This window comes from Harpia harpyja, chromosome Z, assembly GCF_026419915.1.
Source record: "Harpia harpyja isolate bHarHar1 chromosome Z, bHarHar1 primary haplotype, whole genome shotgun sequence".
Taxonomy (NCBI): Eukaryota; Metazoa; Chordata; class Aves; order Accipitriformes; family Accipitridae; genus Harpia; species Harpia harpyja.
In genome coordinates this window covers 64,795,006-64,822,918 of record NC_068969.1, presented here as the reverse complement: position 1 = coordinate 64,822,918, position 27,913 = coordinate 64,795,006, and the positions used below count along the sequence as shown (strand labels likewise).

Here is a 27,913-nt window from a genome sequence, read left to right as displayed (position 1 = left end):
GACTGCTTGTTTTTAGAAGCCAGGTTTCATTAAAACAGTTTCACCAGAAATTTCAGGGAATTCCCATACAGCGTTGTGGTATGTGTTTCTGTAATGTTCCTCACTGAAGTTGATCCTAAGAACAAGACTGTGCCTCACATACTGTCCTTATTGCAGTAGTAAACATAGGTCTCTTCTTTACATGGACATTTTGCAAGCATGAAGTTAAACAGATTCTGAAAAGAATCTGAAACCTGAGCCCCCTCTGTAGACCTGATGCTGTAACTTTAATTATCCTGTTAAGCCTGTGTGAGAAGCCTTCAAGATTTACAGGGTGTCTTATATGGAATCAAGCAGTTCTCCCAGGTGGAAAGGATTTACAATTGCTTCTTTCACAGCTAGATTTTGACAAATGCAGAAACTGTTAATAATCACATATTATTCTTCTCCCAGTGCAAGCGAATATCTGTTTCTCTCCTGGTCTAAACAATCTTTCCTCCTTTACTTCAGATCAAGCAGATTAGCTTGGAAAGTCTAGACATGGATAGTCCTTTGAAGATAAGAGTCAACATTTCCAGGCTTGACAACAAGGAGCACATCCTAGAACTCATGCCAGCCATTGAGCCGCTTACCAACCACATCCGCTACATCATCTCATGTGGCAATGATGATGGCGTCTTTCAAATCCATGAGAGGGATGGACTGAGTTATTTGCACACAGTTAAGAAAAAGTCAGTGCCTGGAACTCACACACTGGAAATCACTAGCATTCCTCTATATAGGAAAAAGGAGCTGAAGAAACTGGAAGACAGCAATGAGGACAACTACCTCTTAGGTGAGCTCGGGGAAGCTCTCAGAATGAGGCTGTGGATAGACCTCTACTAGCCATCTTCCAGACTGAGTCCAGTTCTTCAGTCACTTCTGTTCACCTGTCTACCCACCTGAGCATATCTGCTTTTCCAAGGCTTTAAAACAGTCACTGACTTTGGGGGGAGGAAGGGAGAGGGGAAGACCTCTTTCCTTCCATCCTGCCGAGACTGCAGAACCACCCTTGCAGGAGGGTAACTTAAACTTTTGGCCACTGCCAAAACTTTGATTACAATGGCTATCATGGTTACTGTATCTTTTATATAACCTCGATTTAAAGTATATTAAAAAGCTAAAGTTCAAGAAGTCATCATATGGCACTAAATGGCACAAAAATGTGAGCTGTTTTTTTCCTGTTAGCAGTCTGTAACACTTTGGGTATTTTGCTATAGTTCCTAATTAAAAAAAAATATAGAAATTTATTTATTTTTAATGCAGTAATATATGGAGAAATTAACAAATTATGTAAACAAAAAGGGAAACTTGCTTGTTTTTCCTTAGATTTATAAATTTGAGCTATAACATTTTAGAGGTACTTTCTTAATTAAAAAAAAATAGATTTGAAAGATGTTTCCTTTTGTATTTGGGCCAGTCATCCAAATAGTATATAAGTAATTTTAAAATGTATCAGAGCTGAAAGAGCACTGTAGTACATCTCTGGATATTCTAACGTGCTCCTGCAAAACTCTGAGTATTCAAAAAAAAAGAAAAAAAAATGTCTTAAAGGACAAGAATTACAATATCAGTCTCTGCAGAGATCATATTTCACAGCAGCTCAATAGGACTGTATTCTGAATCAGCCACATCAAATAATGGAACAAGAGGCACAACCACTGTAGCAAAATACCTTGACTGCTTTTAATACCATTAGAATTGCAGAACCAAACTGTACTGTACTTCCTTCCAATAACCTCAAGGAACCACACATACAACTACACCTCATTCTCAGAAAGGGTGCTCTACAAACTTGCATTACTGTAGGCAGCTGAAGAAAATGTCTCTCTGAAGGGAACACATGACGTTTCATACTGTTTGGTGCTGGCTTGAATTAATGGTGCATTTACTAAAAACTGAGAGCTGTATCAGGACTGCCATATGTGCAAACTAATTATGCAGCACAGACAAGGAAAATGTGTATTTGAAATCCATTTGTTAGAAGTTTCATTAATACTGTAGTTATACACCGTATGCCTCATTTTATCATAGCTTATTTTGTAAGAAAGATGTTTGTACAATGAGTTGACATTTAGTTTACTTTAGTAATTTTTTTAAAATGTTATACCATTATGTGTTAAGTGTATGTCTCAATGGTGCTTTTTTTGACAGCTGGTGCCTGTAACTAGTCATGTAACAGGATCTCATATGTGAAAATAGCCAAAGCACATGCTGACTCCAGGATTGTTTCAGTCACATATCAGTGCTGACCAAAGATTATATCAAGTTATACTCAGTGATTTTTCTTTTCTTTTCTTTTGTTGATTTTGGGGATTTTGAAAAGAAAAAGAAACTTTGTACATTTTTAATCAAATGTTTGTAAGAAAAAAAAGTTTTGTTTGAAGGTCTGTATCTGTAAGACAACACTTCTTGCAATAAAGCTTATTTTGGGGTAGTTTTTTTCTTTGAAATGTCTGTGTTCTTTACACAAAATAAGCATCTAATTGTAAATCTGAAGGATTTCAGAACAGAAAAAGGAGCTGGTATGGTGCAAACTCTTCTTCACTCACATTTAAGGTTATACAGCATTTGCTGACTTAGTTTCTCAATCATGACAGAGCTGAAACATGGGAATTAAACTGTCCTTATAAAGTTAAAACTCTGCCTCAACCCTCTCAAAATCTGTCATATATTAGGTTAAAGTGGGCTGGCCTTGCAGAAGGTTTTGCTTATCTGTGTAATGAGGGCTGAAGGACCATCACAATTTAAGTTTGATAATTCAGCTCTAAAAAAAAATTCCCCATACATTTAAGAGTAGGAGTGTAAACCCTCCAATCTACCTGAATAATAAAAATCTGGTAAGACCGTCAATGAAGGTACTTTTGCTTGCTGGCAGTCCTTTCCTTGAATGCCCTTCATGAGGTACACAGTCAAACCCAACAGTGCAAAAAATGTTTTTTCTTAAAAGTATGCAAGGTTTCCGCAAAGACCTCATTACATAAGCTACACTGTCTTTTTATTCCATTTAGAGTTAAACTGGTGATTGTTTTTAAGTAATAGCCAATACTGACTGTATGTTTTTGTCACAGCAGTACTAGCCAGAGAAAGGGAAATTGGATAGATTGGGTTAAGCACTGAATTAAGATGCAAAGAGCTTGTTTTAGATGTACTCTTTAGTTTCTGAATATAAGACTTAGTCTGCACCAGCAGAAATTAGCCCTACATATTCTATTGCTGTTCTTCTGGAGGAGTGGCACTTCACAAGTTAATTGCATTAAAAGCCAAGCTGCAGGTCTAAGGTTCTAATTGCTGGATGCAGTAACAATGAGTTTCCTTAGTGTTTGAGAACTTTTTTGGCATAAAATTGCCTTCCCCATGCTTTCAAAGATCTAGGCTAACATATTTCTCCTGCTACCCTGCTGTCCCTCTCCTCTTCTCTAAAATATTCATAAAGTAATAAAAGAAATAGAAGTTTTTAAAGGAATCATACACTTAAATTTCACTCAAGAAAGAAAATAATCAGGAATTATGGCATTGTAATTGTTTTCGTAATTACTGATTTATTTGATGGGATTTACTTGCCTTGGATATTCCTTGAGACCTACATACTTATTCAGATTTATCTGACATTTAATAGTGCATGAATTTAAACAATATGAAATTGCCTGGAACCAGACTTATTTGACATTACCTTCAGATATGGTTGCACAAGTTTCATTATGATTCAGAGCTGCTTCTGGGTAAAATGACTGTCTACAGAAATAAAAAGACCTCTAGAGGTCTGATAAATAGATCCAGTACAGCACTGACTCAAGACTTAACAACTCTAACAGCTAGTTTCCAAGAAGTCTACTCTCTGTCCAAAATGGAAGCTTTCCAGGAAACACTTACTGCAAGAAAAGCCAACAGACTGAACCCAGTAGAGCATTATCCTTTGTTGCCAGCTCTCAAAAAAGGAGAGAAAATAGTAGCAACACTCTTACTAATGACTCCTCTGAGGCTACCAGTTCTGGAGGATTTTTTCTGTAGACAGGGATTATTTGCATGTGCTATGCACATGGAATAGATTTAAAGCCTTTTTTCTAAACAAATAATTATCATCAGATAACACCTGTGCTAACTAATAATACAGTAAGTACAAAGTACAAAAAATACCTTATGTCTTTACTAGAAAGGCAGCATTATCCCCTACCATCTTAAAATATACCATTTCTCCAAACTCTACCCTTTAATAGCCTCTGGCCTTTTAATTTCTAAACATTTAATGAGAAAGCTGACTACACATGCGTAGAAAGACTAGCATTCTAGAAAGCTACAAAACTCCAAAATCTGTTGCTAACAGTAAAATGAAAATTGTCTTGCTATTTAAGAGAGGTTGCAGTATAAATCTCTTGGCAACATGAAGCAAGATTGTAGTGAGTAAAGGTAACATCTAAGCTAGGCCTAGGCAGTGGGGACTTGAGCAGTACACTCTAGCTATTCTAGCAAGTCTATGATACTTCCTCATTATAACAATTTTAAAATACGTGTAAATAATTGATAACCTAAAATTTCTTTTTGAGGCTAGTCTTTCAGTTCTTCCCAGCTTTACTGCAAGGACTCAGCCCTCAATCTAAACATTTGCTTTCCCAGCATGCCAGCATGAAGGTTCAGCATCATTTACTATAACCCCACAATGTTACCAGGCCCATCAAAGAATGCATGTCTCCTTTTCTATCCTCAAATGCTCCAGACTGTTTGACCTCTATGTATGTGTCAAAGTGTCTAAGAAGTGTGTACAGGCTTTTTAGGGCTCATCCTTCTTCCTCAAGCATGGGTCCAATGCAAGAGACAAGGGAGCATTGCTGTGAGCATTGCTGAGTCTAACCCAGTAATTATTTCTGAGCACAACATGTCCTTTCTTCATAGCCAGGCCTCTTAACCTAGCCAGCAGTAATGCTACAGCAATTCAAACACCCTGTTATTGCATGTTCGCTCTCTGACAGGATGGGCCTGTAACAGTTTTTCATAGGCCAGGCTCTTCAGTCAGCATTCTAGAAAGGACTGTTTTTCTATGGGATTGTATTAGACTGACTTGGAATTACCAGTTAAGCTTTGGTGTAATGGATGTGGTCTGCAGACCACCAGCTGGAGAACCTGCCTTTGTGCAAAACCCACAGAAGAATTCGGGAGTGGCAATGCACCGCAAAACTAAATACAGCAAAAATCTCACTGCCCTAAGTGTGCCTCTGAATTTTTCCCATGTGTTATAAATGAAGCCTCAGCACCTAAACTAATCAGTGCTGCAAACCAGACGTGTCTTAAATCCAAGGAAAGGGCTGGATTTATGAACTTTGAGGAGATGAAGATTGACAACTATACATTCACACTTCTTAAAGCAGGAGAGAAGGAAAACACGAGAGGGCAGAAGTACAACATTTTATATCTAAAATAAAATCCTAGTGCCCAGTGTGACTGCTTATGTATTTGACACCAAATTGCTATAGCAGAGATAGGAAATATGTTCTTTGCTTCCATAGCCTTACAGAAGTGGTGAAAGAGGTTGTTTCTCACATGACCTGTGAAGCTTGTTCCAAGAATGCCAACCATATATCAGCATGGGTGGTCACAGAAATGTTTAATCTGTGTATTTATTTGGACATGATTTTAGTACAAGCGAGGCCTCCTCGCTGCTTGGGCTTGTCAAGAATGAGGGGTTTCTACCCATGACCAAAACCAGATCTTGAGATACAAGGAACGCCAGCAGAAACAGCTGGTGGTGTGCCTTCACTTTGACGCCTCGAAAAGTAGTTTTTACCCAAACAGGGATTTTGAGGTTTAAAATTCTGAAGTCCAAGGCCAAAGCATGAGCTCAGCAGCACTTCATGCATCAAAGTGTGTCTACGTTGTACTACAGTATATCCTAAACAGAAGCACCCACAGCTAGCTCAAATCTAATTAACCTTAGAAACCACTGCTACAAGTGACGCCATGAAAAAATTCTGAAAAAGTGACAGACTGGACATTATCCAAAATGAATGAGAAACACAGGACTCTTCCTCAAGAGTCTGAATTCCAGTCAGTCATATGAATAATAATTGAATATGCTGTGGCACTAAAACTGGGAAGCTTCCATAGATCTATAGTACCTTAAGGAAACAATACCCACGTATTTAAAAATACAACCATTCTCACTGTTTTACCAGCAGGCATATTAAAGCACAGGGAGAGCTAAGACTGTCAAAGTCCAGACAAGAAAACTGCTAGATTGGACCACTAGGTTCCTACTGTATCTGAACCAGGAAAAAAAAAAAAAAAAAAAAAAAAAAGAGAGCAGCACTGTAGCATTTTTTTGGTGCACAGTACATTTTAAAGTCCTATGTCTAAAGATGTTCTGAAATACTTATATTGTTTCCATTAACAGTAACATGTCACCTATCTTTTTACTGCTGGGAGTATTACATTACTGTAGTTTTAACCAATTCTGGTATTTCCATACTGCATATATACTTATATTGCAGATATCTGATATTTCTATACTTCATCCTATAGCATTTCTTCCCCAATGTAGACTCAATAGAATCCTGTCAGTTGGCACTAAAACTTGCCCTGGGGCAAAGCTGCCAAAAAAAAAAAAAAAAAAAATCCCCCCAAAACCCAAAGACCATACATATGCACATAGCTACACAGACACTCCCTCTTCACTGCAATGAAGAGAACTGATTAATTACTATATCTCTGCTATGCCAGAGATTTGGAAAGATTTTTGAATTTTAGGCCAGATCACCAAACTGACAGCTGAATACCAGATGTGTTCTCAAGGCCTGGCTTGTGCTTTGATGCCAAAGAATATATATGCATTCAAGAAGACTGGACACCAACCCCAGTATATTGATGTAGCAAAAATAAGCATTATATATCTAAGTGATGCAAATACAAGGTCCTAAAACTGGATCTCTGAATTCTGTAAAATAATTGCCATATTTCTAGGTCTTACTGCTCTTCATGTGGAGATAGTTTATGGAAGTTCATTGTTCTTCTCTCGACCTTACACTTTCAGACCTGTATTCATCACTGAGAAAGAAAAAAAAAAAGGGGGGGGGGGGGGCTGTTGGGGGGAGGGGTGTTGAATAACACCCAGGCCATAACCTTCAAGTGCACATTCAAGTTTTTTGAAAAACATTAGTTTTAAGATAAAAATCAACACACAAATCAACCATACCACTAAAAGACACAAGTTTCATTGCTGGTTTGCCTGTTCCAGAAATATCATCTGGCAGAACACTGAAAGTAGGCAAGAAATAACTGATTAAAAAGTTACCAATGCAATAGAAAGCCTGTAAACTAGTTCACACCAAAGCTTAAAAGGTAATTGCACTGTTCTCCCCCATTCATATATCATTTCTGAAAGCCAGAAATTCTTAAAAATCAGAAATAAAAGCGATTATGAGCATCTGAGATAGGAAACAATGAAGATATTTCAGCAGTACAGCTCAATGACAGACATGAATGAGATATGGACTGAGTCATCCATAAACATTTGACATCAATGAGGAAAAGTTGTTTAGTACAAATATAACACATCTGGTATGCTATAATGAGATAGGAAGTTTACATCACCATTTTGTGCATGTATTTTTACCTGGGTGTATGCACAATTAACCTGTGATGAAGTAATCAGACTTGGGCATTTTGAGATGAACTGTGGCAAAACCCAACAATTCCTATCTCTTCCAAACTGGCTTTTAGTATCATATAACCTTCATATTATATGCTTAAGCTCTCAAAACTAAGATTAAATTGCCAGCACCAATGTCCCTCTCAACCTTACTGACTCAGCACTACCTAATACATAGCCCTAGCTTGCACCTGCATCCTCAACATCCAAGCTGCATTTGTTTCCCATTTTATGGGCAACCACAATCTTCAGCTTCAGTACAGCAGCAAACTCTGCAGTCTCAGGCCATCTGGCAGTCACAGAGTTCCTTTCTTTTTCCATCTATCATCTAATTACTCATAAATTATGCAAACACTAACTTAACAATTTCTGTGTCACATTTTTGAAGGCCATTATACTGTAAAATGACTGCTATTATTTGGCACAGTGTTGCTGCATGCCTTCTTTTCATGGCATTGATTCAAATACACAGCTGAAGAACCTACTATATTCATTCATGAGTTTGCTGCAGTCTTTATTTTCCCTCAGTAAGTCTTCTCGAACCCCTTTCTAAGTTTCAGATAAGGCCTCCAATAAGCTAGGTCACTGCACATATTAAGATTACTTCTTTCAAGAAAGACTTCTCTAAATTAAAATCTGTTCACCTGGATAGTCAAACTATGATAGCAAATCAACTATGAAATCTGCAGGAAAATTCCAGCTCTACTAATAGCATCATGCTGACATTTTTATGAAAAAAAAGCATGTTCACATATCTTCAGTTAAATTTTCAGTTTCTTTCAGTTAAACTTTTCTCATTTTTCAGTAAGCCTACAAGAGCTGTAAAGTTTCCATTTCTTCAGAAAACATGCAGGCACACAAGTGAGGCAAAGTCTTAGCTTCCATCGAACTTGCAGTATGACAAGCACCACGTGTCCCGTTTCAGTGTTGGGCTTTGTATCTTCAACTCAAAGGAAGAATTCTCAACAGCTCAAAAGGTGAACCTAAGATCTAGCCAATAACTTTAAACATGATTTGAACACCTTCCACTGTAATCACATTTTTGTCCATTTTGCAACATTATCTGAACAAAACAATCTACCCTATGGCCCACATTTCCTATGATCTATTCTAAAAACCTTTTATGAAGTTCCCAACAAGGAGTGGAAGAAAGGAAAGGGAAAGTTATAAATAAAACAAAACAAAACACCTTCCCTCAGAACTTGCATTTTAGCAGGTGGTCACATCTCCCACCATACTAGGTGTTTCAGCTAATTGTTTCTACTATAACCTTAGGTACATTAGTATCATCAGCCTTGTGTGCTGAATTGCCCAACATTTATTTTTTCTGTACAAACCACTCTTTCTAGCATCTGCTTTGAATTGGTTCCCTGTATAATTTCCATGCATGTCCCTGTCTCTTACTGTTTTCTTTACAATTAAAATAATACTTAGGGTTTATATCATTGTCACGACCCGGGCTGGACAGACCAGGGAGTCGTGTTGAGTTCGGAATTCCCTCGGGCTAAATTAAGGTGAGACGGTACCAAACGATCAGTTAAACATTTTACTCATGGCAGAAGCAGCCTGAAACGGGGAGGTGTAACGGTAGGTGGCGGGGTTTCTCACAACAGGAATTGGCTTGGAACTACCTCAGGAAACTGTGTAACCCCGGTAACCACATACATCAGTTCAGGGAGGAAAGTAAGGAGATCCCTCCCGTTCGGTCATGAGGTTCAGAGCGGACCCCTTTGCTTTCTAGACTCCCTCTCAGAGAGGAGCCTGGGGGCGGCTGGATCCACTCCTAGTCCCAGACTTTGTGAGTGGTTTTGTGTCTTAAAGGGATGAGGTGTAGGGATTATGGAAGAAAGAGAGAGAGAGAGAGAGACAAGAGAAAGATCTCACCAGTCCTGGGTCCAGCGTTGGTCCAGTCGGCCAAAGGGTCTGGTTCTGGAGGGTGCACGCATGTGGGGCTTCAGCTTGTGTCCTTGTATCATCTCCTTGCCCCTCTTTTGGGCGAGCACTCGAACTCATTAGGCTAATTAGGTGTCACACGCTGTTTGTGCTTCCAGAACCTTCGGGAAATGGGTCGGTGGGCTTGGGGGGTCATTTGGGGAGTCACTTCTCCCTCCCTGCAGATACGACCGTTCTTTGCTCTTTGGCCATCCCTGGGGAGCTGCCCCGCTCAGCCGATCAGAACGCGGAGCTGCACACCCTCCGGCACAGCCTCTGAGCCCTGCTGCTGACCGGCTTCTCACCAGCCTGTGGTTCTGCGCTGTGCGGGTTTCGTTTTTACGCAGAGCACGCCATTAAGCAAGCAGAACTTGCCGCACCACAAAGTTTGAGACATTAACCCCTTCGGTCTCTCACAATCACCTATGCTTACATAAACTCATGCAGTCATTCCCACTTTGGAGGGGAGGGTTAAAAAAGGTATTACTTTAGAATTTACCAGCTCATATGCATCACTCCTGGCATCAACTTTTATGGCCTTCATATCTTTATACAAGTGTTGATGAGAACAGGTCATGATGGCACCATTGCTACCACAATTATTGAAGCCCCTGTTGGCAATTCCCAAGTAAAATCCTATATTCGGTCTTGTTACACAGCTGTAATAATGCTCCAAAGTGAGTGTGTAAGGTTGATGTGGAAATGTATGTGCTTCTTCCCTTTTTTACTCCCAAAGGTATACTATTGCATCAAATGTCTGTTGCTTATGAACAAAAGTAAACTAGTTTACTTACAAATAATGCACTTAGACATGAATCAATTTAAAAGAACCCAAACTGGATAACACAGTTGATTCAACTTCTTTTTAAAACAGGTTTTAGAAAAAGTATTTTTTAAATGGTCACAGATTGTTTATTTCTGGATCAACAAACATTTTTCCAAATTATCTTCCAGACGTGTACAAAGTTAATAACATATGATACTGCTAAGGGACTTATCTAAAGGAATTGAATTCAATTAAATGTAAAACAAGGGGGGGGGGTTCTTTTCCAGGAGTTTTAAGTCATAAACCAAAAATTAAATATAAAAACCTGAGAAGATCTGACATTTGTTAGCTGAGAGACTGAAAACTCATAGTTAAGAATCAAGATTCAGCTTGAAATGCCTGTCACTAAATTTATCAATTGGTGCACAGAGCTTAGAAAAGACAAATTAAAAACACAAAAACAACTACAGTATTTTTAAGGCCAAACTCACTACTGAGATAGCTCAGCTCTATGTCTCTCGCTCTTGATCAGTAAGATTAACATCACCAGACAGTTTAGTCAACAGTAGCCCCATCTCTGGAAAGTGCAATGTGTTTCTCAACAGGCCTCTGAACTTTGTAGAAAAGCACTTTTCTGAATAATCCATTGAATTCTTGGACACATAATGCACAAGTTTTTAAGCCTTTGCTTTCAGTATGCCTAAAACTCAGTGAAATCCTTACAATGTGTATTGTTGTTACAATGATCAAGCATACAGAGATGGTCTTAAATAGCTGCTCTTGAATCAGAGCTGAGTTTCATTGGGATAGCTCCTAATGTAGCCCACCTATTAATATTATTCTATGGAAAATACCAAGTATACCAGACATGCTGTTAACTAAATGGACTGAAATTCCTCTGCCTGCTTACCATATGATGCGAAGAAACACTATTTCTAAATATCCCACAGAAGATTACGATCCATTCAGTCTCAAAACAGCTGGTTTTTGGCTAAACGGTAGCTGTCCTGGAATCCAGTTTTAAAGCCAAGATGAAAGTAGAAGACGACTGAAAGGAAATTTGATAGTTATAAGTCATTTTTCAGCTGCTGAGAACACAGACGTAAATTTTATAAATGTGCCCACTTCAAAATACAAGAGTTTGTGGAATATGGAGCTAACCACAGATAACTCTTGTTTCCTTCTGAATGGAGTGAGTTACATCCACCACTTCCTCAGTCTAGCCTTCTCTCCTGAGAAGAGGAGCAACACTTGCTTCATGCAACACTGAACAGAATATGATAGCATTACTCAGTCACATTATTGATGTGACTCCAACGTGCTGTAAGACACTTCAGTCTCTTCCCACTCTGTCCTCTCCTTTTTAAATGGACTGAACTGGGTCTTGTGTATTTGTGTTTGTATTTAATGTCCTGTCTACTCCTATATGTTTCCCAACTTCTTTCAGTGAAAGGAAAACTAAGCTACCCTTCATCAGGACAGGTGTTCTTAAGGAAAGCACAGGCCAGAGGAAATAGCCAAGAAAAACAAACCACAGTAACCAACACTTGGATTGAGCACCAGCAAAGCAAATAATTGAAAAGCTCTTGTTCCCATAAAGTTACATCAAAAACCCACCAAAACATCGCTGCTTGTGAGACAAAAAGGCAGTAAAAGAGAACATGAAATGGGCCTCAAATATGTATTTAAATTGGTATGGTTAATAAAAATAAAAATAATAACAATAAAAATAAAATCCTTTGTGGAAAGCAGTATTTTTTGTTAATGTTTCTGAAGTTTAAAGACTGACATTCACAGAAAATTGGGTCATACCTATTTATCCACAGAAAATCGGGTCATACCCATTTATCCACAGAACATGCAAAAATGTTACAGTAACAGTGCCAGATTTACCTTCTCTATTGCTCAGACAATACTTTCCAAAATGAATATAATAGAAATGTCTTTTAGACATGAGAAGGAACCACTCTTAATTCTCTCAGTCTTTTTTCTCTCTTCAGACTAACAACAGCATCAGTTAATACTATATAATTTTTTTGTGAAATAACCATCAGCTGGTTAGGAAAGCTGCTTAGTTTTGCTTTTGTTTAGTGTTGCCACCTAATTAACCACTCTGTTTGTCTTAATTTTTCACTTTCAGCCACCAATTTTTACAAAAAAATTGCCTCTCAATTTCCTAGTGTCACAATTTCTCTCTTATTTTTCTCCATAACATTCAGAAGTCTCATCTTCAAAAGCAGTACATCCATCACGAATCCTCATAAATACACAAAGACTCTGTCATGCTACTGTAGTAGCATATCAAAGAACTATGCATTCAGATGTAGAATACAGTCTACATCAAACAAGCACACAAGGATGAAAGCTGGTTATAAAAGGAACAAAGAATAAATATTCTGAAGTGACCAAGACAGAAAGCAAGATTTGTTAAAAAGCGGGAGGAAGCAGTGTCCAGAATATGGTCCACATAAGCTGTCAAAACCCCAAATTTTCAATTATGCAAGTAATATCAAGTATTCTATAACTAAATGGTTAATTATGAAGAAAAAAAGATGAAAAACACTGAGAAAAAAATAGTAAAATGCTTTAAGCACTTCCATAGTACACTGTGCTTTTTTTAAAAAAAATTAGTATGCACAGAGGGCATTCATACTCTCCACACACGAGCTCTGACAGAAAATGGAAATAACAAGAATAATTCAAAATGTTAAGCTGATTACGTCCGCTACAAAGTTTTTCCTTCAGATGCATCCTCATTTGAGTAAGAGCCCACATCTGCGCTTCCAGGTATCCTATAACACTTCTCCAATGCCTTTTTATGTCACCTTACCTTTCCACACAGGACCTTAATTTCTTTCCAGAAGAGTGAGAGCAAAGCAGGTGACAAAGATGTGGCCTTTCACCTCTTCTCGGCACTCATCTATTTACCCCCAATTCTATTCCATGGTTCACACATCTTCTCAGTCTATCCCTTGTGTCCTTATCTTTTGACATCCCAATTTTCTCCTCACACCAAAACCATGCACTCCATTAAACTCTCTAATCCATGTTCTATCTTTCATCCTTAGGTAAATTGAATGTGCCAGTTAATGGTTTCCATTTAAATTCCCATCTTAAAATTCCCTTACGACACTTATGATGTCCTCTCCAAAACAGAACTCAGAACCATACAATCTCATTCCCAGGCATTCATCTTCTGCCAGTTGGCTTCAGCATTATTTCACAGCTACTGTAGTGGCAGACTGATCTAAATTTTCTTCACTCTCAGCTCCTAAGTCAAGACATGGGATGCCTCTAACATTTTTGCAGGTGACTTTATATTCCTTTCTATTTTCCTAAGAGCATATGTATAAACATCTCAGAACATACTTGAAATAGACAACTGGAAGAAACCACCTGATCACAGGCTCTGGTACTTACAGGGTATTTTAAACACAGCAATATCTGTTGGAGGGGCAATACAGCTGGGAAAGCAATTCAGGAAATTTCTTAAGTGTCTTGGTGATAATTTCTTGATGCAGTTGCTCAAAAAGCCACCTAGGACGAGCTCTGCAGTTCTGTCTTTCTGTTTTTTCACAAGAAAGAATTGGCTGGGGATGTGAAGGCCAAGCTCAGTCTTGGCTGCAGCAACTATGACAAAGAGTGGAGTTTAAAATCCTGAGAGAAGTGAGCAAGACAAAAGGTGGAATTACAGCCCTGGACTTCAGGAGAGCAGACTTTGCTGCCTTTTAAGATCTCTGTAGCAGATTCCCACAGGAGAGTGCTCTGCAGGGCCAAGAGACCCAGAAAAGCCAGCTGATCATCATCAACAACTTCTTAAAAGCACAAGAACCTTCCAATCAGATGTGCAGGAAGTTAAACAAGCATGGTAGAGGGTGAGTGTAGGTAAAACAACCTCCACATACAATCAAACACAAGCACCCAGAAGGTGGATGCACAGACTGGCCGCCCATGAAGAACACCAGTAGATTGACCAAGTGTACAGGGATGAAGTCTGGAAATCCAAAGCTTGGTTGAAATTGAAACTAGTGAGAGATGTGAAGAACAATAAAATGGGCTTCAGCTCACTTGCAGCAAAATACTAAGGAAATAAGGAAGTCCAGCATGGTCACCCAGATGAGTGGTGACTGGGCTGGAGCATGCAACATGTAAGAGGAGATTCAGAAAACTGATTTTTTTTCAGCTTAAGAAGAGAAGGCAGTAGGAAGATCTTCTTCATGTGTTCAATGACCTAAAGAGAATAGATTCTTCCTGGTGCACAATAGGATGAGAGGTAACAGGCAAGTTGCAACATGGGCAAGTCTGATTTGACAATCCTTATGATGAAAACTTGTTGTTCGAACACTAGAATAGTTACCCAGAGAGGCTTGGAGGTACTAAAAACTCAACCCGACAAGGCCCTGAGCAATCTGATACACCTGGAGATGCTTTGAGAAGGGGGTTGGGCTAGACAACGTCCACAGATCTCTCCCAAAATGATTTATTTTACAAGTATGAAAACTCCCCCAAAATAGAGCCCAATATCTTAAAACCTTCTGTGCGTTAATTCCTCATGGAAAAGGACTTGGAGCTTTGTTTTATAAACTGTTCTTAAAAAAACAGCAAGAACAAACAATGCACATACCATTTCTTAAAATGACAGCTTTCTTACTAAAGCAGGGCAAGGTGGGTGGGTGGAAGAGTAAAACAATTTCTCTAATGCTTTTTAAAGTTAAGAAAAAGAAATTGTACCCTGTCCATAAATAACTGCTCACTAATGGCTCACCTGGGAGACAAATGATACAAACTTCAAAAATCTGTTAGACAACATAACCTGACCAGCTCTACCATTACTTCTGCCATCATGAAAATCTTAAGTCTCAGGAAGAACCTTGTCATTCCTTCAAGTTCCATATACCACAGACTAATCTGAAAGATCCATCCACATACTGTAGTGAAGCCAGTGAAACTACATGACATCTTTTCCTGCTTTTGGTTAGATTTGGGAAGTAGATAGCTTGGATCTTACCTTATGTTTACGGACTGAAGGAACAAGCTCTGTTATGTATTTGATTTTTCTTTATCACTAACAATTAATTATCCCACAGCACAGGAATGTTTTAAAGTTGGAAGTAATTACAAAGAATTAACATAAAGGTGTTTCCCATTTAAGGGAAGAGAGAATATTCCTAGTATTCACAGCAAAAGCTAGAAATCAGGATTTGATCTGAATTACAAATCTGCCACTAAGTCACTTCCTGGTGTAAAAGCTGCCACAGAATATGGTTAATTACTGCCAGAACAAGGACACTTCTACAAACTCAGAACCTATTGCCCTTTATATTTACAGGCTGACTGCCTATAGTCAAAGCTACCGTCGGAGAAGGTGCTTTTTATTACTAACCTTGCCTAATCGTGGGAAAGTGAAAATTTCTAGATTATGATGCATTTGGAGTGATAGCGCACAGATACATTTGCAAAGACAGACTCCAAATCATAAATTGATACTGGAATGTTTTGTGTCTGGGACAGAACAAGTTTTCTAGAATGACCTAAGAGTTTCAGGGTTAGCCAATAGCACAGGATGGAAAAAGTCAGATCTGTTTTCTGGCTAGAGAGGATGATGACTTCCTAGAGTTGACAAATAATCATAACCTCTTTTTTTTTTTTACCTGTTGGAATTATTTGCATCATGGTGACTCCCAGGTCCCAGCTGAGAATTAAGCCTCATTCTTCTAGGAACTTACAAAGATGGCAAGAACCTGAAAGCACCCCCAAACCCTGCAATTAAAATAAAAATATCATGGATAAAGAGTGCTTAGTAGGGTTTGGCATGTATTTGCCAAAGCTTGAGTTTTCCCAATAAATCCTACCATGTCTGAAGTACTACTATTGCTAGTTGAAGGATACAGAAAGATTTTAATGAGAATAAAGACTCTTAAAATTAACAACACTCAACTGTGCAATCAAAAGTAAAATGAAATTCCATATGAAGTTAGCCAAAATCCCACGTGAAAGCCCACACTATTCTGTGGTTAGCCTTGATTTCATATGTTAATACTGTGAATGGCTGTTGTTGGTTGGCTCCATAAAATGTCATTTCCTTTGAGGTGCAAGCTCCTCTTGGCAGGCACTGTGCTTTGACCTGCTATGATTTCTAGGTTACCAGTGCTTAAACTACTATATTTTACCACAAGCAATAATGCTTATCTTTTGTGCTTACATTTTTGCACTTTACATCTGTTTTGCTTTTTTTTTTCTTTACCCCCACTGCTCATCAGAGATGAGCTGCACTAAATTGACGAAAATATTTATAAAACACATAGGCTAACATTGGATTATCTGGCATATCCTTTTGTACATGTATTCCATCCCCTGCTTCATGTATAACTTTTTTAAAATACTGTTTAAATGTTAATCTATGTAATTGGTAACAGTAGTACAAGGAATTGTTCAAGAATCCCTATAATTTGCAACACTGTGGTTAAACCATCCAGCCAGGAAGCTTGGTCTGAAAGAATGAAGGACCATACAGAGCTGGGAGTGAGGATGTTTCAAGGCTAATCCCAGCTCTCTACTTTTCAGCCGGAGCCTTTGGAAATCCTTTGCTTATGACTCTATTTTACCATCTGTTTTGCAGAGACAAATTTAATTGCAGAGATGATCCAAGGTTTAGTTATTAGTTGTAAAACACTTCAAGAGTGATAAAGTTATTCTCAAGCTTAATAAGCTTGGAAGTGCCTAGTGCTACACTATTCAGTGTCCTCCAATACTTTAAATAGCCAGTACCTGAATATTTTGGGATGACATAAAGCTTTTATCATCTTGCTCATACCTCTGTACTTGTACAAGGTGGTGGACCTTGTCTTGTTTGTTACTTATGAAGCAAAAATACCTTGTTGAAATGTTATGGATCACTCTGAAACTGATAGGACACGTTGGTCTGTTTTGTTTTCTAATGTCTCTTCTCTCTCTGCCTGCAGCATTTATCCTTCAGCTCTCTAAGGTTAACACAGCCGGAAATAGCCGCTGAGGAAAGCGACCAACACCCAGTGCTTTATGAAATGGTGGTTACTTGGTGGTAAAAAGGCTGCTCGAACTCAACAGGCAACACCTACATAGAGTTTCCTGCATCCTTTAGAACAAAACCGGAGTATTTTTCCCGCGGCGGGGGATGGGGTGTAACATTAAACTTTTCTTCAATCCACAGTCAAAATTATGAAAAATTCAATGCAAAAGAATACTATTGTGCTGACACGCGTTAAGTTTAGTCGAAGCACGAAGCCGTTTAGCCCACGAAAGGGAGGGCGCGGTGCAAGAGGAGCGTCCCCGGCCGTGCCGTTTCGGGCGCTACCCGAGCTGTTAGAAGGCGGCAGTGCCACCTGGCGTCACTGTTCCTGTTCGAATTCCTAGAAAACCGCGCGGACAACAGTGCTTCCTCGCTCTTTCACTCAAAATCGTGTATTATTAGCAGGATTTTGTATTTATTGCTGTGGGCGGGAACTGAGGGACTACGAAGACGAGGCACCTAGACCTGGAGCCTCGCACTAGAAGTCGTTTCGGCCACAGCTCGTCAGGGTCAGTTTTCCCCAGATCCCCCCCAGGGTGGCAGCAGGGCTGTGAGGCCCTTCTTGTCTCACGTCCAGGTGCTACTGCTGCGAGATTCCTGTTAACAGCGGCTTTTGCAAGATTTCACTGAAGCATAATAAAAACACATTTCCAGCACGCACCGCCATGCGTCGGCAAACATCAGACCACTTCACAGAAGGGCAGGCTTAGGGCAAGCCAGTGAGGGCAGCCGCTCGCGGAGGATGCACGGTGCCCCACACAGCCAGGGGCGTGAAAGGGGGCCCTTCAGAGAGAAGGTGGTTAAAAAGTTAAATTTGGCATTGCCTGGCGTTTTAAATCCCGAACGATCCCATTTTCCCTCTCCCCGTTACGCTCTGACATGCAGGTGAACGTGGCTGTGCAGTGGCAGCTTAGCACACCTGGGCCTGCGCAAGCACTGCAGGCAGGGAAGGCAGACAGGCTGGCAGGGGCGAGGTGGCAAGCAGATTCCTGGAGCTACAAAGCCAACCTGTTCTGGAGGGGAGAGCAAGCAGATCCAAGGGCGAGACCAGCGAAGAAACTGTTCTCGGGTTCCTTCTTCTGCTCGCGGTTCTGTGCCTACGGACGCCAGTAAGAACTGGAATGTAAGCAGTCAGCATGGGCTCGGCTTACACCTGGTCACACAGGTAACTTCCTGGTTGTGCACCTTGTCATCAAGTTTGATGTATACAGCCCAAAGGACAGAGTACAGTTTGCCATTGTGAGATGGACCTCTGGGCACATGAGGCGCCTCAGCGTTTCAAGAGAAAGGTCTTCCCTGCTTCTGTTTGGAGAAGCTGCATGCCACTGCTTCAACTTTTACTCTTCCAGTTCAAAAACTAATGAAATGATGATTTCCACCAGCTTGTTTCCCTGCTCTCCTAAATGCAGGCATCAGCCTCCATCAACCTAATCCAGACTCTTAACACCTGTTCCACACCATGTTGTTGAGAGGCAGAGTAGCAAGATTGATGATGCACTGGTAAAGGGCCCAAAAGTTTCCAGCCTGCACCAAAGGGAAGCAAGGCAGTGGTACTGAAGCAGAATGCCATTCAATGCCTCTGTAGTCTCACACACCGGAATCCTAGCTCCCACTCCAGCAGAACATAAACCAGGTTTTAGGTGTAGAGGCAAGATTTACAGGATTCCACAGAGGCTGTACAAGAAGTGTAACTAGACTAATGAAGAACATTCACCTAGGTGAATGGAGTCCTGCTTTCCTGTTTCAAAACAAAACCATAACAGGTTACTATGCAGCGTGAACCTTCACTGTTTGATTGCGTAGCCAAGTGATTCGATCAACCTTGATCCAATTTTCATGTTTTAGCTTCAAAAGCATATGTGAAGTCACTTATCTGTAAATTCAGCTAATGGTACTGTGTCATTATTTAGATCAACCACTTCTGCAGCAAATAGGAGGATCTAGAAAAACTGCTACATACCTCCCCCTCTACCTCGTTACATACTGAAACAGGTTAGAGCCAATACCGCAGAAATTGGCAGCGTACTTTTAACAAGCATTCCCTTTCCACTGGCCTCCAAACCTCACTCACAAGACCTAGATTTAAATGCATGGAAAAATTAATCAACAAGTACTTAGTAAACTAAGGATATATACAGTAGAGGTCTGAATTTATTAGACATTAATTTTCAAATAAAAATTCTCAGTCATCCAGCTACACTGGGAAACACCAAAATTGATGAGGTTAAAAAGTTCTTCAGTGGTTCTAAGTATCACTTGATATGAGAAAAGAAGTTCTTATTTCTCCTTATGCTTTTAAACTTAGATTTTTCAGCTAGTTTCTAGTTGAACGTACATTACTGGAGTTAAGGCCAAACGTGTCTTGCTTACAAGCGGCTTTGCAACTGAGTCTTGCAAGTTATTTTCCCAACATACTTCCTCATATCCCAGTGGACTACTATTCTGAGGAAGAAAGAGGAGTTGAACAGTCCTTCACTGTATTCAGAGGCAAATCAAATTGCATTTGTAATAGGAACAAATTTTCAGATACTAATGTTTCAGCTTAAAACATACCACATATTGCAGACTGGTCTGCATTGTCTGGCAAGTCATGACAAATTTTACAGAGTGAAACAAGTTTTATTTCTCTTATGCAACCACTGCTGTTCCTAACTCAGTAGCGGCAAACATTCCCCTTGAGAATGAAACACTTGTCTCCTTACATCAGACACCTGAATGGCTTTAAGTTCTACTCATGGTCCTGTGCAAATTTCACAATAAAGGTAAGTATCAGATGCATGCAATAAGCATATTCACATATCAGGAACTATTTTCAGCATTAATCTGTTAAACTATGAACATTATTCCCTATCCCCCCCAATAAAAAAAGGCTTTGTTAGGCAGGACATGTGTATTGAATTCACTTCCTTTTATTGCAGTGACATCCCCCTGGTACAAAGTATTAACTGCAATAATTACGTTAAAACATTAGAAAAGCATTTGTGTGTGACAGTTACAGTACAGTATCAAATCTTACACCTTCAAACCAAGTGGGCCATTACCCACTAACGCTCAAATCTTTAAATTATCTTCAGTTATTTTAAAATATGTCATGTCAGAAAAAGCATATAAAAAGAATGTATGTAAAAGGAAACCTAATACAAATATAAGTGAACAAATAAATAATTGATTTTCTCCAGCTATTACTGTCTTTCTAAACCCATACAAAGAAACCTAATCTACAGAAGGTATGAATTGCCATGTGTAAGTGATTTCATTTTTCAAGTAATTAATAATGATTGGAACATAACTAAATTTGGCGTCAAAATCAAAGCAGAAGTTGGAGTGACTGCCACTAACTGGCATCTGTAGCAAACAATTACCATTAACTGTTGAAATTTTAGTGTAGCAAATAATCTTGAAACTTGACCTCGTGCCTAGCGTTAGTGGACTTCTGAGAGTGCATGTGAAAAGCATCCTATGTTATTTCACAGACATTATCTTAACTATCCCCATATGTATATTTAGATATATTTTATATAATTTTATACACATATAGGCATGTATACACACACTTCATTTGGTTTCTGTGTTACAGATCACAAGCAATGGTTTCCTGAATGGGCAAAAAACCTTTTAAATAAGTGTACCTGTGCATATTTTTTTTTTTTTTTTAAGATAGCAGCACTAAGTCCATGCCTTACTGTTCATCTGTTCAAAAGAATGTAACCCACAAAACAAGAAGAAACATGGCAATGATTCCATATTCACAATGTGAACATCCCTAACCCTAAAAAACACTGTAAAATCTGTTATAGATATGTTGGTATGTTTGATCCCTACCCCCTCTACCTGGAAGGAAACAGTACTTTTACTGCAAACTGTCTTGCCTTATAATGTTTATCATAACAAGCTGGGTTCATGCTGGCATCAGTTATCTCACACTTAGCAGCAAAACATGCATGTTTGGTTTTTTATTTTTTTTTTAAAGTTAAATGATTCAATAGTCTCAAATCCAATTGACAGAAACAGCAAAAAAAGATTTTTTGCAGTTTACCAAGAACTAGACAACAGTGTATACTGCACTGTGTAGAATATTTTTATCTTTAATCACAACAACTTGAAGCTCTACCTTGCCACACAATGATTATGCTTTGTCCTTCAAAAGGAACAGTTACATTTCAATTTGATCTTGTATTTAGCACAAAAATAAACCTTTTCTGTGCATCCTTAAATGAAAGTCACTCAACCACTGGTAAACCAATCCAGTAGCATGTCCAATGCTAATATCAAAAGCTTGTGAAATGTTTTTAGGCAATCCTTCCTATCCAAAATATATTAGGAATTTAAAAAACAGTTCACATTACTAACCTTTATACAAAGGCCCAAGTGAAATTGCTTGTGTAGGTGTTCATAGTAGACTAAATTATGAAGATTTCAAAATATACAATGAAAGGGCACACAAGATTGGCAGTTTCTTTATTGAACATAGAAAATGTATAAAGTAGGATGTATGGAATAGATCTAAATTGCTAGACGATCAAACCTGAGTATTATTTAATAAGACTAAACGTATTTTCTGACAACTCAATGAATTGACCTAAAAACATCTCCCCTAGTAACTAGTGGTCCTTTTAACCATTTGTTGAAAAATGCGAGAGAACTGTAGCTTTTACATTTCATATTGGATAGCAAGATGCCACATAGTGTCTACTGTTTTCTGTTAGATAGCATCACATTGCTTATATTATCCCCATTCAAGCCTTAAGTTGAGTTTTGTCTAAAAATAATTTGAAAGTGACACCAAAACACAATAGGTCAAGAACTAGGACAGGTCTTTTTCTTTTCTGCTAATTTTTAGTAAGATAGAAAGCCTTAGCCAGTAAGATGAATTTGGTTTCATATCAGAGCTACAGAGCAAAGATTGACCAGTATCCTTCACCAAGGTAGCTAATGTAAGCTGTGTATCTCAGACTAGTGCCAAAGTAGTACACATTGTCAAATTTGAGAAAACGATCCTCTCTGCTAGTAGAATTAGTTTTTATTTTAACTGTTACAAAATTTAGTAGCATGAAGTCTTGACAATAACATCAGGAATTTGTTTTAGTTCAACTGACCTGCCCCAATTCTCACCTTTAAATCTAACAGATATAGTAATAAAAAACCAAAAAGTTTCTGACAATAGAAAACATACAGTACTAAGAACTAATAGCTCAATGGAAGACTGAAAAGCAGCATTCATTTTTATTGTAATATGGAAGAGACTAGAAACTAAAGGAAGTCTAATCTAAACTCTTAGTTGAAGGCAGATTTTGACATTCTATATAAATTTACAAAATAGGATGTACGGATGAGATTTGGTTAATTTCAGAAGGCACCTCAAGGCTAAAAGGCTTTTATAAATCTATAATCCTTTCATTGATCAAAAATAAAAATTTTATTGCTGCTATTCAAATAGCAAACAAAAAGCTTGTCTTGTTCTTCAGTCTAACAAGGAATCCTCCCCCATTAAGCAAGATTAAATTACAGAAAATATAGAATAAAACTGAAGATGTCACAACTTTAGAAATACAGTGACTTTCCTTGTGTGCTTTCAAGTCAGTGAAATAGTGAAAGAGTCACTTTTTGCCTTTGTGATGTTAATAAACTATAGACCATGTCGGCCACTCTCCCCTGGGGACTGAAGTACCATTTCATCATAGCTGTCCCATGTGCAGTACTCTTAGGAATAGAAGGTAAGAACACTCTGATGATTCCCACGAACAAGGAGAATTGGTGGCAGATCTTTAGAAAGAGCTTCTAACCAGGCCATGTATAGTGCACTAGAAACCGCACCTTTTCGTGCAACTGGCAAACTCCTACAATTCACAAGGGAAAAAAAGCATTCAACAATTAGAATAACTCAGTGGAGTACAAGTCATATTATATAAATATAAAAGTATGATTCTGCAAAGAGGTAGAAATTAAGTCAAATTTCCTAACCTTTTTAGTTTTGAGATTTTTTCCTCAGAATTCAGTTAATGAGTTGAGAGTTCATATCTTGAGCACCACAGGACTTTACATCTATTTACCCTGCACTTTTGGCCTCTTACCACCATTTTGTATTCAGGTAGTTTCATGGAGAGCTCTCAGTTGAAGCGAGTTTCTTGAAAGACTCTTCAAGATTTTATAATACAGCTTTTTCTTATGATGCCAGGTTGGTGCAGTCTAATATACCTTCTCACAATCCTTCCAAAACATGCCATACTCTTCTTTTGAAAAAACTACTGTAAGTCTATTTGCTCTACTCAAACTTCACTTGTAGTACTACTTCATGGAGCTCTAAAGCAGGCTCCTAAAGAAAACCACAGCGAAGAAACCTGCATTCTGCTTGTTGACACCAAATGTAATTCCATGGAAATCCATCAAAAGGATGATGATCTAACTTTATCTAGAGAGATTTCCTAGAAAAAGAACTGAAAGGAAGGATCTGAAAGAGAGGGGAATAGTTGGCATGCGGGAGCAGAAGGAATGCGAGAATCCTGAGCTGCACTACAAATATAGAGGTAATCACCTAAAGCAGCGTATCAGAAGCACAAAACTACACAGGCCATTTTTCGTCACCAGGATAGTAGCTCCATACTTCTCAAAAATACTTTCAGCACTGAAACCTCCTTGATAATTTCTACACTTTAATGCCAAGGCACAGGCTTTTTCCTAACCTGTATTTACATATATTTATATTTCAAATTGCAGTTCTATATCAATTAGGATAACAGTACAAATCATTTACTTACATGACAATTATGTTAGCTGTACTTGAATGTTCTTTCAGCAACTCATTTAGCCTAATCTGGCGATAAGTCTGCAATTAAAATGAAACTTGTTAGGAAGATCTTTTATATAAAACTACAAAAAGTTAAATTATTCAAGAAAAATTAAAAACAGTTATGATCAGTTGGTATGAGTCATCTACAGAAAGCATGTAGTTCCACCTCAGTTTGGCAACTTGTTCACTTTTTCTGAAATACCTATGGGTGCAAGGCTGGGAGAGAAGAAAGCAGTAAGCTTAAAGTGTGCAAATAAGTGAAGTACTATGAAAGCTAAATTTAAGATAGTTCCTCTAATAATACCATCCTCCATAGCTCCTGGAAGCAAGAGCCCCTTATGCTCTCTTCAAGGTTCTTTTAACTTACATAAACTCACAGTGAGCAGGTCTTCCAGGAGTGAAGCTCCATCTTCATTTGGTAAGCCTATCTCCATAATGGCCCTCCCTTTTTTTATTACCCTAACCTGTCTTAACGTCTGAGGTAGCTTCCTCAGTAATTTTCAGTTCTCTTTTATGTCAACTAACTTTCCAGTAAACATTCTAAGTTAACCATTTCTTACAGTTCTGTTGTTCTCAGATGAGTTGAAGTCTAGTTAGCCTGTGGGCTAGTGTCTGCAGAAACAATCAGGCTATCAGCAGACAAAAGAATAAATCACTTCCATTATCTCACTGAAATGAGTTTTGGCAGTGTTTGTAGGCATGAGGAAGAGCAAGGCATCAAGCAGTTCACTAACTATAAAGTAACTGTACTTTACAAAAACTTCTCCTCTGGCCCCTTAGTCATATGCAGTTAAGAGATCTCAGCAGCAGCTGCCAGTCAATCTGCACCTACCTGTTAAAGAGATTCCTGCTTTTTTTTTTTTTTTACACTTACAATGCAGAATGACCTACCATTCCCATTTCTTCTCTACTGCAAATCCTCACAGAAGTTGTAAAAACCCAGACAGGAAAAAGAAGATAAGGGTGGAATATACTCAGGATCATCCTGAAGAACTTCAGATCAGGAAACTTTAACCAGTCTTTCTTTAGATAGTTGTCTGTATCTGCATCCTGTTAATAGGGTGCTACCTGAGTCTCTTCCATACAAGCACTTGAGAAGGAATACCTCTGATGTCTCTACAGTGCAGAACTGCTTGGGAAGTGTGAAACCTTTAATTGCTCCTTAACACCACAATTAGATGAGGTGTGGGGTTTTTTAATAACAAAGCAAAAAATGTTAATTTGGTCAAAAAAAGTAGTCAAACAGCTGAATACAGACTATATTATTCTAAATTAACTTCTGCAATATTGTAGGAAAGCAGTTTAGCCCCCCCCCCAAGAATGCAGAAATTTTTTTTTTTTTTTTTTTTTGGTGAACCATCTAAATTGTTTTAGATGCTGCTTTCCATCAGCTATTCATAAAAACAGCTATGGAAGAGACAGAATAACAAGAATGAGCTCATTGATTACACATCCACAAATGCAGTAGAAGAAAAAAGTTTAACAACTTTTAACATAACACTATAAATACAGAACCTTTGTTTTGTAAAGCTCAAGTTCATTATCTGTTATCCTCCATGGTTCATCCTCCTTCATTTTATCTGCAACTTCTTGTTCTTTATCATCTTCATGAAGTCGGAAGGGCTCTATCATTTCTTCAAAAGCTGCAATACTGCAATGATTAAGTGAACAGCCATATTAAAACAGATATGAGTCTATATGTCAGCAATGACTTTCATGGTATCAGAAAGTAAGTTTGATTACCATGTAAAAATACAGTGAACTGAAATTTTTTCACTGCCAATTGCGGTTAGAACATCAAATCAACTATTTGTATACGGAGATATTATAATTCAACAAACAATTAGGGACATCTGTAGGAGCCTTCACTGTTCATCATACACCTAAATAAAGTTTCAGCCAGTTTAAAACAAACAAACAAATAACTCTTGCTAGAGTTTTACTATAGCTGTTTGAAAGTTGAACAGTACTACCTTAGAAAATGTACAGTAACTAGCAGTAGCTTCTTGAGAAGTAAATTTGAAAGAGAAGGAGTTAATACGTCATACTAAAAAAAAATACCTATCAAGTCTCATGCTAGTGCCCTTAGGATTTTGGCTTTGGTATTTTTATTTTGCTTCTTTTTAATCATTCCGATACAGACCAAGAGTCACATTCAAATGCAAATAACCACAGCCATCTTATTTAGTCTTCCTGTTGCACTTGTTCGAATATGAGGTGTTACTTGGGAACACCTTTCCTTTACAAAAGGGAAAACGCAAATGTGATCTGCTATTTTTTTCGCTGAACAAGAAGGAGAAGTATTAACAATATTCTGTTATACAGCACGAACTGTTAAAAATAAATCATCTTCCTCCACTTAGTTTACAGCTATTTTTAGTGCCAGCTGGTATCTTACAAAGGTTTTGGATATATTGTGGGGAATGTATCCACAGAGACAGAAAAAATTCTCTCAGAAGAAATAACTCATGGATCACTTCTATGAAATAAAAATAATTCCATGTCATTCTACAATCTCAACTTTTTATGCATAAATACATGCTACCCCTAAGTTTATACATTTACAGTAGCAGGCTCCTTAGGAGCAAAGACATCCAAAAGCATCACAGTGCCAGAAGTACTCTACTATTTTAGTTGCTTGATATAGTTTATACATTTAAGAAAAGGTGATTAAAAAGCAGGGCATAAAAGAATGCATATTAGCATTTACCATTTACATAAGTTGTAGAACAGTATTTTCTAATTTGCATGACACGTCAATTTATTCAGATACATGGATATCCATGTAAAAGATATTTTTACAACTTTCACATATTAAAGAAGACTTGAAGGGAAAGGAGGATAGTTTTTTTAGATCTTGCACATTCTGTTATAAATTTGTACTGAAAGCCATCTACAATTAATATTTTTTTAAACTTGAAAATCAGAAATATCAGATGCATGTTCATTCCTGTGTAAATTAAAAGTCCAAGCAATTTAAAAAAAAGAAAAACTAGATTGGGCTATTTGAAGACCAAGCTTTGTTACACTAAACTAAGACTCCAAGTAAGATAAAGACCATTTAAGTTTTTCTGAGCATTTCTCTTTTTAAAGAAGATTGATCCAGACAAATGGGTTTTTTAAAACTGTATTTTTCTAAATTTAATATTACAGTCTAAGGGCCAGAGATTTAAAAAATACAAAATTCTATGTTCTTGGATGTGGGAGTTATTGCTTAATTTATTTCCTGCATTTTCATGAAACACTGGATGTCATAGGAACTACTCTATCAAAACTGTTATGCAGGAAAGAATGAAGTATTCTACATTCATGAAAGACATCAAGAATTCAACTAACAAACAAGTTGGGGTTTTCTGAGACTTACTTTTCTTTCTTTGGCTTAGTATTAATATCCCCAAGAACCATAATGTCCGAGAAGTCTATCCGAAATTTGCTGAGCAAAGTAGCCATCCTGTGTCAGAAAAACAAGCCTTTATGCATGATCAGATTTTTAATTATTTCACAGATAAACAGGGTAAACAGATAGGTGTTGGGTAATAAAAACACTAGTTTAAGGGAAAAAAAAAAAAGAAACTTAAATGTGATAGGGGAAAAAAAAAAAATCAAATTGACCTGGCATATGACTATAAGTCAACAACGTGCTTTGGAAAAAAAAATAAAATTTAAAACCATAAAACTAAGAGAAGAGCTATCCCTTAAAGAAAACTTCAGAAAATATTTGAA

At 38.0% G+C, this 27,913-nt stretch overlaps 2 protein-coding genes across 5 annotated transcripts in view; one reads left to right on the top strand and one right to left on the bottom strand.

Annotated features, from left to right (window-relative positions):
- FBN2 (fibrillin 2) overlaps positions 1-2,449 on the top strand; it is a 176,611-nt gene extending 174,162 nt beyond the window's left edge. The window contains exon 65 of the mRNA XM_052778267.1: positions 490-2,449. Coding sequence (XP_052634227.1) covers positions 490-864 — 375 coding nt within the window. The 3' untranslated portion in view covers positions 865-2,449. The remainder of the gene's footprint in view (positions 1-489) is intronic.
- Positions 2,450-20,292: 17,843 nt separating this feature from the next.
- The window catches only part of SLC12A2 (solute carrier family 12 member 2), a 63,473-nt gene continuing 55,852 nt past the window's right edge, over positions 20,293-27,913 (bottom strand). For 3 of the 4 annotated variants that reach the window (XM_052777088.1, XM_052777087.1, XM_052777086.1), the window contains 4 exons: positions 27,555-27,641; positions 25,706-25,841; positions 24,159-24,226; positions 20,293-23,240 (listed from right to left, as the gene is read on the bottom strand). In XM_052777088.1, the coding sequence (XP_052633048.1) occupies positions 23,105-23,240; positions 24,159-24,226; positions 25,706-25,841; positions 27,555-27,641 (427 nt within the window). In that variant the 3' untranslated portion in view covers positions 20,293-23,104. Of the gene's footprint in view, positions 23,241-24,158; positions 24,227-25,705; positions 25,842-27,554; positions 27,642-27,913 lie in introns of those variants that run through there. The other variant, XR_008233497.1, reaches the window with a different exon arrangement.